A 16,284-nucleotide genomic window follows, 5' to 3' on the forward strand; every position below is an offset into this window, starting at 1 on the left:
TCCTGCCAGTGTGCACTGTGCGTCCCGTGGCCTGACTGCAAACCAGGCCAGACTGCTGAGCTGTTTCTATGGTGCTACATCTGAGACTTAAGAGGCATTGCACTCAGCCAATCAGATGGCTTGTGGTTTGAAGGGGCACAGTGTGGGCCGTCACAGCTGAGGGAAAGAGAGTTTTTGAAGTTTCTTTTGGTGCGCTCTGGAGTTTGCGGGGGGCACCACTTTTCTGGAGAGAACAGGAGATAGAAAAGCGGATCGGGCACACTCATCATTTTCAGTGGAATGAGGACTTGGTCTATCTGCTGCAATCTTGTTTTTTGACATTGTCTTTAAAGCTACCGAATTCAGTCACTTTCACAATATTGCTATAGACCATCTCCTTCATGTTTTATGAGTGGAAGGTGTACAAATGAAGAGGAAGACTTCACCCTGAAAACAGGGCCATAAAGAACTCATAGTTTTTGGCATATTCTCGGGGCAGAACGTTTGCTATTCTGACCAGCGTGGTGGAAACAAATTGTATTGCCATGGCGGATAATTTTATAGAGGAATCCAATAACTTCAAAGATGAGCTGAAATGGGGCTATGAAGAAGGTAAGACTTCAGTGAGATAATAAATGGCTAATTCTCCTCTTTGTGAAACATGAAACTCTATTGTCACACCCATGATTAAGGATTACTCTTTAAACATCCATGCCAACTAAAATATTCCTTTTTATGTATGGATACAAACAACTTACAATGAGTTTCTTTGGTGCCTTTAAAAATATTAGTGATCCAGTTGTTTTACCAATAAATTATGGGCCAAACTAGTAGTGATACTCATTGCAAAATGTTGTTTCTACTAATACATTGGTAAACTTACTGTATCAACAACTTGGATTCAAATTGCAGATCAGTCGTGATCAGTAATGTCTCTGTTTTACTCTATATAGTAGCACTGCTATATAAGTATATAAGGCATTTTCATGTGCTTATTGATATGAAATATATCATTCAATAATTGTGCATATTATGTAATAATTGCAGTAAAAAAATTCCCTAGGCTTTGAGTTATTTTTTTACTGTGTTACTTTGTAAAGGAAAGTATTCTTTATTATTTTAATATGCGATAAAGCAGATGGATTGCCAAGATTAAAAGACAAAAGGAACGAGTAAAGCTTTTTAACACAAAAATAAAAAAGCAGCAGTCGAAAAAATGAGCACATACTGTATCCCCCTGTGACTGTTATTCCTGCTGGACACCTCACTAATGAATTTGAAACACTGGAGGTCTGACAGACCTTATTTAGTTTTACTTTAGGAAAACTAGACCACCGCCTGTATCATCCGCAACAGTATGTACCATGCTGCATTTACTGCGAACAACAGTGTGATTGACACAAATGTTGCAAGAATTTGTTTCAAGGTAACAATTCACCAAGGATTCCCATTAAAGAGTTGCAGTGGGTCATGAACAAGGACAAAGTTAGCAACACTTAAAAACAAGATAAGCTATTGATAAAATAAATGTTATCACCATTAAGCAGTTGATTGAATCACCATGTGTTTTCTTGTAATGGATTCCAGGTGTTGAATGGGGTCTGCTGTTTCCTGAAGCAAATGGAGAGTACCAGTCCCCTATAAACCTTAACTCCAGGGAGGCATGCTATGATCCCCGGCTCCTGGAGGTGGGGCTTAACCCCAACTATGTGGTTTGCAGGGACTGCGAGGTCATCAATGATGGTCACACTGCAAGGATCATGCTTAAGTCAAAATCAGGTATACAAAAAGGCACCATAAAATACAGTGGCAAGAAACAATATGTGAACCTTTTGGAATTTCATGGCTTTCTGAATAAATTTGTCATGAAATGTGAACTGATCTCACGGGTATTGACGAACATAATGTGTCTAAAAATAATAACACAAAAAATACTGATCGTTCATGTCTTTATTGAACACACCCATTTAACATTCAAAATGGCAGTGGGAAAAGTAAGTGAATGACCCCCTTGGCAACAATAACCTTAACCTGGTGCTACCTGTAGCTGTGGATCAGAACTGCACATTGTTGCTAGCACAACTGGTTTAGCTCTGCCATATTCTTTGGACGTCTCATGTGTATGGCCCTCTTCAAGTCAATGAATAGACCCCTTCGCAGTTCACGTCACAGGCGGTTCCCACTGCGCATGTCGGGGTCAGAAAAGTCATTACAGCAGATTGAGTTGCGTATTATTCGGTATCGTCAAAAATGCCTACTTACGTCATGGGCTGTGAAAATCTCACCAGGTCTTCCGTTAAGTTTTACAAAAAAATACAACATCTGGCTGCAAGCAATTAAACGTGCATACTGGGACAATGCAAATATCAAAGAGGCTTGTGTTTGTAGTGCTCATTTCATTTCAGGTAAGTCATCATTTTTCAGCCCTGTTAGATTAAACTAGAAAGCCTAAATGGTATGAACAGTTTGACTCCATGCTGCGCGCGCACCCGATAGTCATTCAATGTTTACAAACCTTGAAGGGGTCTATAGCATCTCTATTGGGTTGAGGTCTGGGCTCTGACTTGGCCACTCCAAAAGGCAGATTTTTTGTCTGAAGCCATTCTGTTGTGGACTTGCTCCGGTGTTAAAGAGTTTGCTAATTAATATAAATTTATACAAAGTTAATCATGCAAAATCATAAAATTCTCATGAAAACAACAACAACAAACCAATCCCCTAACCCCAGCGTCACAGGAATCAAGGCAAATCGTACCAAAACTTACGAACGTGGTTGTATGAATTAACTCGTAAAATATGATTTTTTGTGAGATCAGGCTGAAACACCGGAGCAAGTCCACAACAGAATGGCTTCAGAAAAACAGAATCCGCCTTTTGGAGTGGCCAAGTCAGAGCCCAGACCTCAACCCAATAGAGATGCTATTCATTGACTTGAAGAGGCCCATACACATGAGACATCCAAAGAATATGGCTGACCAAGTCAGTTTCAGCTGACGTACAGACATTCTCACATTATTCTGAAGAATTGTCTGATGTACTTGGGAATTCATTTTCCCTTCAATGATTGCAAGCTGGCCAGGCCCTGATGCAGCAAAGCAGGCCCAAATCATAATGTTTCCTCCATCATTCTTTACAGTTGAAAGGATGTTTTCATAATGATATGCCGTGCCTTTTCTACGCCAGATGTAGCGATTTGTGTTTTTTCCAAATAGTTCAATCTTAGTTTCATCAGTCCACAAAACATTTTGCCAATATGGCTGTGGAGTGTCAATGTGCTTTTTTGCAAACTTTAGGCGTGCAGCAATGCTCTTTTTAGTAAGCAGTGGCTTCCTTCGTGGTGTCCTGCCACGGATACCCTGCTTGTTCAGTGTTTTACGTATTGTAGATTAATGAACAGAGATGTTAGCTAGTTCCAATAATGCCTTCAAAAATTTTGGCTGTCATTTGAGGTTGTTTCTTTACTGTACCTCATTGATGAATCTTCATGGTGCTCTTGGGGTCATTTTGACTGGGCGCCCACTTCTTAGTAGAGTAGCAACAGTCCCAAACCGTCTCCATTTGTAGATTGTTTGCCTTACTGTAGACTGGTGAATTTCTAATCTTTTCTAGTAACCTTTTACAGTTTCATGTAAATCAACCATTCTTGATTAGCTCCTCTAAAAGCTCTTTTTGGCAGGCATGGCTCACATAAGTGTGTTGTTCTTGTGCAGAGCAAACTTCAAAAGTTTGAGGGGTTTATAGACGGACGCACGCGCGCTGACACAATACACGTCTGGATCGGAACTTTACTTCCGGTTTCGTTTTTTTTAATGGTCTGACTAGTTGCTAAACTGATCTCTTGAACAAATAATAACAAAGGTTTTGGTTTCCTAGGTAATCCATGTTTTTTTAATATAAATAAACTACGTTTAAAGAACTTTGTTGTTATTTATTCTTAGCGGAGTTTACCGGAAGTTACGTGTGGACCACGACAGCCGCTTGTTTATGTTGTTACTGAAACCGTCTATGGCTGCGTCCGAAAACTCAAGGCAGTGACTCGTTGCCTCACTGCCTCAAGAGGAAATGACATCGGAGGCATGGAGGCAGCTCAGAGAAAGACTTTCTGACAAACACCTAAGGCAGCGTGTTTGAAACATAAACAGAGAGCGCCTCTGTGATAACTAATCACATATTTGAAAGCTACAATACTAATTTCTCGCTAGAAATGCAATTAATAGGTGTAAAAAGTGGAAATCTACCTTTATTTACATTTGTGCTCCGGTCGCTTCCTTGGCTGCCATTTTATTTTTTTCGAACTCAACTCGACCAGGCTCGACCAATCACATTCTTATTGTACGCCTACGCATGAGGAGACAGGAAGTAAGCCTAACATTGAATTCGGACATGCCTTGATGCCTTCCTGCCTTGGAAAGCTGCCTCAGAAGGCAGCAATTTAGAGTTTTTGGACGCAGCCTATATCAGTCAAAATAGCTGTAGTCCACACCTCCAAACTTATTATCTTAACGAGACTCCAGGTGTGCTAAAACCTGACTCTAATTAGCTTTTTTGAGGTCATTAACTCAAGGGTTCACATACTTTTTCCACAAGCACTATAATTTTTTGGTTGTTAAATAAAGACATGAAAGATAAGAATTTTTTTAAAACTATGAAATTCCAAAAGATTCACATACTTTTCTTGCCACTTACACCTACTGCATTATGAGGTTATGGGGAGGTAAAAATGCTTCCTGAGTCTTATAATGTTTTTTCAGTTGTAACCGGTGGCCCTCTCCCCAACAACCATGAGTATGAACTGAACGAGGTGCGCTTTCACTGGGGAAAAGAGAACCAGAGGGGATCTGAACACACTGTTAACTTTAAGGCATTTCCTATGGAAGTAAGCATGTCTACCAGTTCGGTGTATTTTGTATGTTTGATCTTGCTGGGTTATTCAAGTAATAAAGTTTCCAGCTGCTGATACAAATATTCAATGCAGTAGCTCAATATAGCTTCAACTTTGCTACCCAGCAGAAATAGCATTTTGTTGCAGTAAGCCTGCTTTTGCAATTATATTACTTATACCAGTGGTTCTCAAACTTTTTTAGCGTGCGGCCCCCTTTGTGTAGGGTGCATTCCTTTGCGGCCCCCCCAAAGAAAATTTATGACAAAAAACAGTTGTAAAACTTCACATTTTAATGAAACAAAACATTAAATTATACAAAGTAGTGCTGCCTTATTTTTTTAGGTTTAATTTCACAGAATTCATAATAAATGAATGCATTTTATAAAATGTCATAAAACTGGGGCCCCCCTGGCACCATCTCATGGACCCCCTGGGGGCCCCGGACCCCAGTTTGAGAACCACTGACTTATATTACTACTGTATGATGTGCAACCGTTCTAGCAAAGCACATGAATTGATTATAGATTTTATATACAACTTACAAACTTAGTTGCACATCATGTGAGTTGCTGTGCCTATTCAATATGAGGAGAAAACCTTTTCTTAGTTGCAAAAGAACAAAAGGGGAACTCATTCTATTTTAATGGCAACAGTACCACATGCATCATGAATTGTTTTATTCAGATCACCTATCCCTGGCACCTGCTATCCCACTCCGACTTTTCGTTGTCTTCTGTACACAAGGAGAAAGATAAGGGCCTGTAGCCATGTTTGCCAACCAGTTACCATGACACAATAGTTCCTGAAGTTGGCACAGTCAAACCATTTTTTTAAAACTGAAGAGTGGTGGGAATCATAAATAAAATATCATCACAATTATAATTTTGCACTAATTTTGCATAGCAAACATTGTTGACTGCAAGAATTTTGGTTGTATGGTGAAAACTAATGCAGATCCCTTCAGTTATTAAATCAACACTATGTAGTTTCCATGTAAAAATGACTTACAGCTCCCCCATGTGCCTTGTATTAGACACTCTTCTGCAGGCAGGGGGAGGGGCGGGGCTGTGTTTCCTACCCTCCACCGCCACTTTCAGAGTGTGCTTGTAGCAGCTAGGAGGCTGCTCAGGTTGCAGCAACAGTACAATTTGTCCAGTTAAGAGTTGTTCTAGCACTGAAATAATTTTAGAGACATTATTTAAAGGTAAAAAAAACTACATAGTGTTGCTTTAAATGTCTCTCACAGCTTCATCTAATCCACTGGAACTCAACATTATTTAACAGCGTGGAGGAGGCCATGGGCAAGAAAAATGGCATTCTCATCATCGCTCTGTTTGTCCAGGTATCATATTTAACTTGACCAAATATGAAATATCCAGTAATGTTGCATGAATAAATATGATTTTAGCACATTGTTTACACTGTAAACAATGTTTTGGTGCCTTCACGTTTTTGTTTGTGTTTTAAATACTGATTATGTATATGTAAGGGGAATTTTTGCTCTATGTGGTTTTCTCACAGTATGTCATGCTAATTTGACATTTTCGGTCTGATGTAATTTGTCCAGGTTGGGAAGGAGCATCTTGGATTGAAAGCCATTACAGACGTCCTGCAGGACCTGCAGTATAAAGTGAGCACATGAGATTAGAATGTTTCACACACCCATAAGCTGGCCGAGTTATCTGACCGTTATCTTTTTTCTTTATACAGGGAAAGACAAAAATTATTCCATGTTTTAACCCTAACACGTTACTACCTGGTAAGTTAAAACTTAATAGTAGTACATAATACTCTAATTTATTATTTTTTTATTATTTTTACCCAAGAATCATCATTTTGTCATTTGAAAATGAAATCCAAACGCTTTCTAAACCCCCATAGGCAGTAGACATTGGGTATAGTCCATACAGTGGTTCAATCTTTATTTCATGAAGTGGCAAGCATACTTTTTGTGGTCATAAAATCAGTCTCTATTTCAGTATCTTTCTCTCTATATATATAGACGTGGGCATCTATGTGTGTGTATATATACTGTATATAAACATGTGTTTAACACCTTTCATTAATACATGTTGGAGACTTTTTGAGCCCCAAAATATTCTTGTCACTTCATGAAATGCAGACCACTGTAGTCACAGGGACTATTTTCGCAATGCCTTTATTGCCTTTCTGGGCATTGAAAGTTGTGAGTTGTGTTGCTCTCTATGGGGGCTCAGAAAGCTCTCGGATTTAATTAAAAAAATCTTCATTTGTTCTGAAAAGGTCTTAACTCTTTCCCCACCAACGATTTAAAAAAAGTTGCCAGCCAGCACCAGCATTTTTTATGATTTTCACAAAAGTTGAATGCCTTCTAGAAAATGTTCTTCTTTAAATATATAAACCTACAATATATCACAGACCCTCTGCTTTCAAACAAATACAATTGTTTCATTCTACCTTCAGTTGTTCTCTTTTTAACATCTTTCAAATATGGGTAGGTTTCTTCAAAAACACCAAATTTTGAGCAAAAAGCTGAGATAATTCCATTTTTGTAAAGGACTTCAGATTCTGAGCCATTCTCAAAGCATACACAGAGTTTGAACTATTTGTCCTAAGGGCATACTTCTGGGTTTTATATAAGTTTGGTAAGAAAATACAGATTGCCGGAAAAAAAATCGTCATTGGCAGGAAAGCGTTTTCTCTTAATTGACGAGTTACCTCATCAATGGCGGGGAAAGGGTTAGGGGGCGTGCACACCAAAGCTTTTATGTCCACGGCCGGCGCATGTTTTCAATTGTTTCCAATGGAAGCTCTGCTTTTTTTAAATAAGCCAGCAGCTAGCGGTTTTCTTCCGCGCTGAAAACTGCCGCTCAGCGGGTTTTTTTTGCGCTCAGTGCTGAGCGCAGAGTTGAAAAATATTCAACTTTGGGTAAAAAGCTCCGCTCGTCAATGCCAGTTCTCACACGGCCGTCCAAACACAGTGGAGGGGGGGTGGGACATTTCCACAGCAACCAACCGACTCACAGCTGAAGTATCACAGCTACCAAACCGCTCAGAAGAAAGCTGGCATTCTGCGTTGTCCAGGCGTTTTCAGCTGTGTTTAAAAGTTTTGGTGGGCACAACCCCTAAAGCAGGGATAGGCAACTTCGGTCCTGGAGGGCCGGTGTCCTGCAGAGTTTAGCTCCAACTTACCTCAGCACACCTGCCTAAAAGTTTCTAGTATGCCTAGTGAGACCTTAATTGGCTGCTTCAGGTGTGTTTAATTATGGTTCGAGCTAAATTCTGCAGGACACCGGCCCTCCAGGACCGAAGTTGCCCATCCCTGACCTAAAGGGCGTAAAACAACATGAGGGTGAGTAATTAATGACAAAAATTTCTTTCCGAGGTGAACTTACACTTCAAAGGGCACATATTAATTTACCCTCTCTATCTTTTTTAATCCCTATTAAATTAAAGCAGCGATTTTACACAAACAAAGCCCCACCCACAGACACTGACCGAAAGACTGGTTAAGTTTACCCAAAAGCTTTTCTAAATGTTTTTGTTAGCACGTTGTAGTGCTAATGCGGCTTAATCTACTATTGTCTCAGACTGTGTTCACATAAAAGCACTTACTGTCTGTTGGCAAGGGAGGTAAAAGAATTAGCTTATTTGCATTTAAAAGTACACACATGAAAACAGCGCTTTTCATTTGTTATAGCATTTTGGACATGCTACAAATGATCTGGGTGGTATTTCAAGCCACACCTGAGACTTTGTAATAATACTGTATGTGCCCTTTAATATTCTTTTTTTGCATACTATATAAAATCTTCTTCAATGCAATGGCTTTATCGTGTTATATCCTAGATCAAAGAAGCTTCTCTGATTGTCTTTATTGGTTTGTTAACTTCCTCAGACCCTCTTTTAAGAGATTACTGGGTGTATGAGGGCTCTTTGACCACACCACCGTGCAGTGAGAATGTCACCTGGATTCTCTACCGTTACCCACTAACTATCTCTCAGATGCAGGTAAACCTATTTCAAATGTTTAATATGTGACTGTAACTTCTTTCATTTCCTGGCCAGCTATAAAGCCTTAAGATTGAAGGAATAGTTTACCCACAAAAGGTGAAAAAAGAGAAAAACCTTTTTAAAATGTTCTTAAAAAGCAGATATAGGCAGTAAGTAATGCACATAACGTAATAATATTTATTTTCTGAAGTAACAAGTAAAGTAACGCATTACTTTATAAATGTACACATTAATATTTGAGTTACTTTTTAAAAAAAGTAATGCAAGTTACTTTTTTTGAACATATTAACGTAGAATTACGCACTCTGTGTGCCTGAGCGGGAACAGTTTGAGTCAGAAACGGAGATGGCAGGCCAGAGCTTGACATTTTTGCAATCATAAAAAACACCTGCAAGGCCTAAAAGAGATCAAGCCTTAGCAAAGTAACTTAAAAGTAACGTAAGCATTACTTTCCATGAAAAGTAACTAAGTAACGCAATTAGTTACTTTTTTGGGGAGTAACTTATATTGTAATGTAATGCATTACTTTTAAAAGTAACTTTTCCCAACACTGGATATAGGCCAATTTATTTTAATGGTCAGAACCTGGAATATCACTTTTTTGAGTCATTTGGGGGCAATTTTGGAACATCTTGGGCCAAAGCAGGCAAGCTGGGGAATTGGGGACAATATTTTGGCTATATGTAAAGGCTAATTCCCACTAGTCCAACAAATACCAACAAACTCCAACCAACACTAACATTCTAATTTGACTGCCATTTGTTACATCAGTGTGAATTAGTTTGCTAGTGTTGGTTGATGTTTGCTCAGCCTCTAACTAACACATTACCATCTACTAAGGTGCTAAATGTTGCTAGGTTAAATAAAGGGTTGCCTCATTTTGTGTTTCCTCTTTGTGCTATCTTTACTTTGTTGTGGTATCACTAGCTGATGCCCTTTTGACAGTTATTGGCACCGGCTATAGACCATTTCAAAAGATGTAAACAACACTGGTCCAGAAGCTCTTCATGTTTCCGTTTTTTAACACTACATAAACGTTGGGATAAAATAACCCAACAGAACATATAAACCTGAATTAACTGAAGTTAAACAAACATCTTAAAGATAATAATATATGTGAAATAAAAAAATAACTGTCACAAACTGTAACAGGAAGTGTTTCTGGACCAGTGTTGTTTACATCATTTGAACTGGTCTATATTGACACCATTAGCTTTGCTCACACTGGCATGACAGTGGAAAGGCATGTCAGTGTGCAAGTCAATTACAAACACTGTCAGTAGATGAGAAACAATATTTGGTCTGCAACTCAAAGCATTTTTGAATGACTTGCAAAATTAAGTAAAGGCTAAAGCCATATATTGAGTATAATACAAAGGTCAGACATGAATGCAGGGCAAGGTCTTGCATTTGTTTGAGGATTCTAATAAAGTTTTAGATGTCTATAGAATGATATCACCTTGTTGTACTTTTCAAGGGACTCATTTGACCCTGTTGATGTTATGTGAAAAATAAACAGTGAAAATAGCACTGAGCTTAAGAGCTTACTAGCCATGTTTAACTAACCCAAAGACTTGTTCTGCCCCAGATTGAAGAGTTCCGTCGACTCCGGTCTCACATTAAAGGAGCAGAGCTTCCTGAAGGAAATGATGGGATGCTGGGAGACAACTTCAGACCAACTCAGCCTCTGAGCGACAGGGTGGTCAGGGCAGCCTTCCAGTAGAAGCTCCGCAGCAGGATCCATTTTAATCTGCCATGGGTAATTTTTCAGAAGATCATATTCTTCTCTCTGTTTATTCAAGCGGAATTCCCTCATTTCAGGATAATGCCGTGGCTAATGTATTGCTTTGCTGCTCTGTGTAAAGGAGGAGTTAAATTCCCTACATTAGCTGATTAAATGACTCATTCTCAGAGGTACAAGAGCCCACCTGGATTTTCTGGGAGTGCAAATTTTCTAGTTTATCTAATATCTTTACATGACCATAACTCTGACCAAAAACTATACAAAGGGTCTTGCTTAGAGTGTAAAATAGGCCACGTTCTCTTAGCAGTACAATAATTAGTATACAGTGCAGCGCTTCGAGGGTTAGAGTAATAGAGTAACCCAATTCCTTCTGATCTAGGACTAGCTGCAGCATTGTGTGTAGATCTAGCTATTTCAGGAATCTCAAGGGGACACCTGGGTCTGCCTGCATATAACTCATTTTGAAATGAGATGGCAAAGAGGCTCAATTTAGGCCACGATGATGCAGTGCATAATGCAGAGTAAAGGGGCGGAGAAGTTATTTATAAATAACTAGTTTCTATATTTATAAATAACTACTTTCAGTTTCAAGTTAAGCATCTCAAATACTTTTTTAGGTTTCTGCAAAGATGAGCAGAATTTAAAACTCTAACCCCTGGTTTCACAGACAAGACGTAAAACTAGTCCTCGACTAAGACATTGTATCAACTGAAAATAACGTGATTTGCCTTAAAGGCGGGGTGCATGATCTCTGAAAGCCAATGTTGATATTTGAAATCACCTAAACAAACACGCCCCTACCCCAATATAATCTGGACCTTTTTTGATAGACCCCCCACACATACGCAACCCAGGCCGTAATGTCGGTTAGTAGACACGCCCCTTACTGCTGATTGGTGTTTTGGTACTCTGCCCGACTCCCTTTCCAAAGTGGTTTTCAAAAATCATGCACCCCGCCTTTAAGATACACACCAGTAGTGCATTTTCTAAGATATGTTTATAAAAGATCTTCATTTAGGCCTTGTCCTGGGTTTAGCTAAGTCGTGACTGTGAAACCAGGCCTCAGTTTCTTAATTATATCCCATTCAAACAGAGATTATGGAAATGAACATGCGTCCGGGTTTTGTCCAGGATCGTTTGGTTTTTGGTTCATTCACACTTCCATTGATTTTCTCCAATATGTGCGTGCATTTTCACACATACGTAAAGGTCCCGTAAATACGTGATGTATTTAAAGTCCTGCACTCGGTAAGTTTTTTCACAGCGTCAAATTTACTAATTATCCGTAATTTCTCTCATGAGAAATCATGCGCGTGCATTTTTGTGTATGACAAGATCACAAGGAGTACGTGATGCACTGTTCTTTCATGCTGGTGGATGATCTCAGCTTTAGGGCAGATAGTGATGAGCTCTCTGATCTCTGCTTCAGTCCAGTTTGCCGACATTTCTTTAGTTGTGAATGTTAATCTGCATTTAAGTCCCTGTGTCAAAGATCTGAACCATAACTTCTAATTGCGATGACACACACGCCCCTTACGGCATTGTTTCTGCCTCTTGTTCACACAGAATGCTTTCCGTGAATGTTACGGCAATGTTACTAGGTCCTCTTTATAGGAGCGATCCCAGAACATTTACGGGACGCGTTTGTGTTCACACAGAAGAATATTTTGGGACCAAAGTGCTGTGTGAATGGGTTTTTTGACTGACTAAAAAATAAAATTTCTTCATAAGAATCATCTTATTTATTTGAAGCTATTTAATTAACAAAATACATAAAAAACAGTATTACACAAAATACATGGTATTATTGAAAAATCTGCATGTTTGTAGGATTGTAAACAAACCAAAATTGTAAAACAGTATTGTAAAACAACCCAAAGCGCCATTATGTGTCTTAACATATGGTCATATAGTAAAAACTATAATGGCATATCCAAGTTTAAAAAATGACAGATCTCAGGTCCCTGCTGACTCAAGAATTTTTAAATGTGGAAATATGGTCAATTTAGGCCATATTAAGAAATGACTGCTTGTCAAAAATAACAAACAGTTTACCTACAACTGTGGTTTGCCAGAGCAAACCATTTTGCCGTAAACATGACTGTTGTGATTTACCAAAGACGTGTGGTCTAGTTATTTTTGTGACTGTTCGGGTTCGGGAGTTTCCCTTTCAGAGGCAAAATTTATGGGAGGAGATTATTTAAATGATTCATGCAACACGAATTACTAATGTTTGCGCGTGTGATATTAATAGTATTTGCACCACTATTTAATGTCGAAGAAAAGCATGTCTTAAATCATTTTTTTGCGCTTGAAATGACTGCATTTGTTGCTGATAGGAGAGGCATTGCATAGATCAGAGAGCTCGTGGTACAAGGCAGATGATTTTTTTAACACATAACAATTTATTTGGAATGCCAGAGGAACATATTATTCTAAAAATATTGTTTGCCAAGCCATGTCATTTTTTGTTTGTTGGTGAAATGAAATAGTGAGTAGACGGTCTCAAAACTTCTTGTAAACCTTTATTTTTTGGTTCTTTTCAGTGTCCTTTATTAGCTGGAATTTTACACGTCGAATTTTCAGCTGGAATGCCCGTGGTGCTGAACTCAAGTGCATTAGGCGTTAGTAGATCACCCGCACCTGCAGGACTCAGAGCATCAGCTCTGCTTATTTGCGACCCTGAACTAACTTGCGCTGCTCTTAATACATTGCATTGGTCATTATGGAAATCAGCTGTTGCGTCTGTGTTATTAAAATTGCGCCTTTTTAGTAAATAACCCACAGATATTACCATGCCATCGGTGCCTTTTTGGAATTTGCTCTCTTGCGCCAATTTGCATAGTTTAGTAAATCTGGCCCTAAGAAGATATATAATTGTTCTAAGACATTTAGTCATCTAGCTTGACAGTTATTAGGTGTCATACAAACAGACAGCATGGAAATGGGCCAACACAGAAATGATATAACAACGGATAAACAACCACATGACTCAAGACCACAATAAGCAACAACGTAAGATCATGTCATCACATTTGATAAAAAATCCACTCAACTAGGTCAAGTGAGTTGCAGTCATCTTTTAACTACCCGTAAATCCAACGTTAGTCGCTACTAACCAGACTAAATTGATGTCAGTGTAAGGTCACTTCACTAATAAGTCGGTTCACTTAGTCCCTTACATGTATATGCATTTTAATGGCCTCCTCTTTATAAGTAATACAAATGACAACCACCAAGATCTTAACTTAATAATTTTGGATCACATGCATATTTATACGATCATATTATTTCACACACACAGATATAGCAGGATATACTCACTATGTGCTATGCAATGTGGAGGACATTTACAAAAAGGCTGACAGAGGCACAGTGAGTTATTGTTCAGGTGTAATTGATATCTAATGGTCACATGACTGTCTCACAAATCAGCAGTGCATGGTGTGTTTTGAAGACCACTCTTGAAATTCTTATTCTCTGCCTTTATTTTGCCCCCATTGTTCACTGGATCAAACAGTCTAAATGTTTTATTAAAAACAATAGTTAAACATGAATCTTAGCATTCCCCATGAGTTATTGGGCTACAGTGTTTATATGTGGTTTATAAAAAATCTAAAAATGATTTAATTTGGTGATATGATTTAAGATGTTGTGTGGTAACTGTATATATTCATCCATACAAATTATTTTTTTTATCATGCAGAGACAAGAAATGATGAAGAAGCTGAAATGAAGACCTACACCATTGTGGTATAAATGAGAGTGCAGCACTTCCTGTAGAGTTGCTTGGGCATCATTTTGTAGTTCAATGTCCTGAATACAGCACTGATGGTTAGTGTTGCAGAAGCTAAACTGCTGTTTCTTTTCATTTGAATCACAGTTTTATTGATTCATTGTGAAGAAGGAATGAATGAGCATGATAGCTGGTGATAAGCTTGTATAAAGAAGAGAGGAGAAGCATACTTAAGCTTGATGAATATTGTAAGATTACCGCAAGTTTAACAGCAATTAATTGTAGCATTTGTGTAGTCCTTTAATTTAATCTGCCTTTATACGAACATGCTGCACAGAACAACGTACATGACTGACACATAATGTAACATCATTTGAAGACTGCTTTTATTAGACACTTGATACATTTTGGACACTATATTTTTTGAGTATTATCACAGCTGACAGTTAACCATACATTTCAATGAAGGTAAATTTCTATAATAATAAAATGTGAATACCTTGAATAAACTGACTATAGCTCCATAATATTTGATTTTTCAATTTTAACAGTGAATGTGCAGAGTTTGAAGGACTGTAGGTATGTTAGCTATTGTTCACAATGTTTGCTTAAGAGTTTTGTTGACAGTTTAGTCTGTATGGAGACATCTCCAGCTGCTCACAACAAGTTCACTGGTGGTTTTGGCTCAGCAGAGTGTATTTAGAGCTGTAGTTTAATATTTAATTTACCTTTTGTTATATCATTTTATCGCTTGCAGAACTTCTAGTAAGGTCATATTTATTACAGAGTCTCCCAAATAAGTCAAAACATGATTCATTGACAGACATGTCTGTATTCTTTACATTTGTTTTGAAACTGACCACAATCTGCTGTTCTCACAAAAACCAGAGTGCAAGGTATTATTTTTGCATATCTTGAAAACCCCCTTGTTGTTGTAATGATTGTTCTGATAAGACATAATGTACTGGCATTTAAGATAGAGATCACAAAATATAAATGTTAAAAAGAGTGTGTGTGTGATTCATTATTAAGTAATTATATCTTAGTTTTTATGTAATTACACTGTAAAAAAAATGTCTGTAGAAATTACAGTATTAATTGGTATTACTGGCAACTAGCTGCCAGTAACTTACTGTAGATTTTACATTTATGTTATTTACTGGCAACAGTTTGTTCAAAGTTAAATGAACATGAAACATTTTCAGTCTTTATCTTCTACAGTAAGTTACTGGCAACCAGCTGCAAAATTACAGCAAATTTTTTAAAATAAATAAATGTCATTTTACAGTAAGTTACAATAAGGTCATGTGTATTACAATTATACGTAAAGTGAAAACAATAATTTCTCGGCCTAAGTAACACTACAGTAAACATCACAACTGTGTAGCTTCTATTAGGGTGATAACTATCTGTGGTTTAGGGCGTTTACATTAAGCAAGTTAAACAACTAAATTTACTAGCATTATATTATTGTCTCTTCTGCTTGTCCAATAAGAACATTCACCCAAACTAACAAACACAACCCCACCCATCTGTTCCAACAGCTTCAAAGCTAAGGCTAAAACAATGTTTGTTGGAGTGGGGTGTTTTGTCTTTTTTGTGAATACAGAGGATCCACACCTGCAACTTTATGATGATTCATTTATTGTCTCATCTAAGCAGGCATATCTCTCTTGTAGTAAAATTCAAGAGTTGTTGCACAGCTTGGTAGTACTTTGTTTACAGTCCTGTTCTGTATGTATTAAGGCCACTGTGAAACTGCCAGCCCTGACTTAACCTAATCCTAAACCCTAACTCATACTGAATACATGTAGTTCGCAATATTGTGCATGTACACTCTAAAAGCACATAATGAAAATTAAAGTGTAATTAGACACACAAATGTACAATGATAATTCTTAGTAGTGCTGGATGTGTCCTAGTATTGTTTTAAAGGAAAACACCACCGTT

General features: G+C 38.0%; 1 protein-coding gene across 2 annotated transcripts; it reads left to right on the forward strand.

The window, feature by feature from the left end:
* Window positions 1-15,343, forward strand: ca8 (carbonic anhydrase VIII). 2 transcript variants are annotated; one of them, XM_055202314.2, is made up of 9 exons: window positions 3-591; window positions 1,567-1,758; window positions 4,731-4,855; window positions 6,108-6,203; window positions 6,429-6,491; window positions 6,572-6,620; window positions 8,739-8,851; window positions 10,443-10,613; window positions 14,305-15,343. In XM_055202314.2, exons 1-8 carry the CDS (start codon window positions 525-527, stop codon window positions 10,575-10,577), a joined length of 840 nt encoding a protein of 279 aa, XP_055058289.1. In that variant the 5' UTR covers window positions 3-524; the 3' UTR covers window positions 10,578-10,613; window positions 14,305-15,343. The 2 variants fall into 2 exon arrangements, with proteins under 2 accessions (XP_055058290.1, XP_055058289.1); XM_055202315.2 differs by lacking the exon at window positions 6,108-6,203 and having other exon boundaries at window positions 1-591.
* Window positions 15,344-16,284: the final 941 nt, after the last annotated feature.

This window comes from Misgurnus anguillicaudatus, chromosome 2 (assembly GCF_027580225.2).
Source record: "Misgurnus anguillicaudatus chromosome 2, ASM2758022v2, whole genome shotgun sequence".
Classification (NCBI taxonomy): domain Eukaryota; kingdom Metazoa; phylum Chordata; class Actinopteri; order Cypriniformes; family Cobitidae; genus Misgurnus; species Misgurnus anguillicaudatus.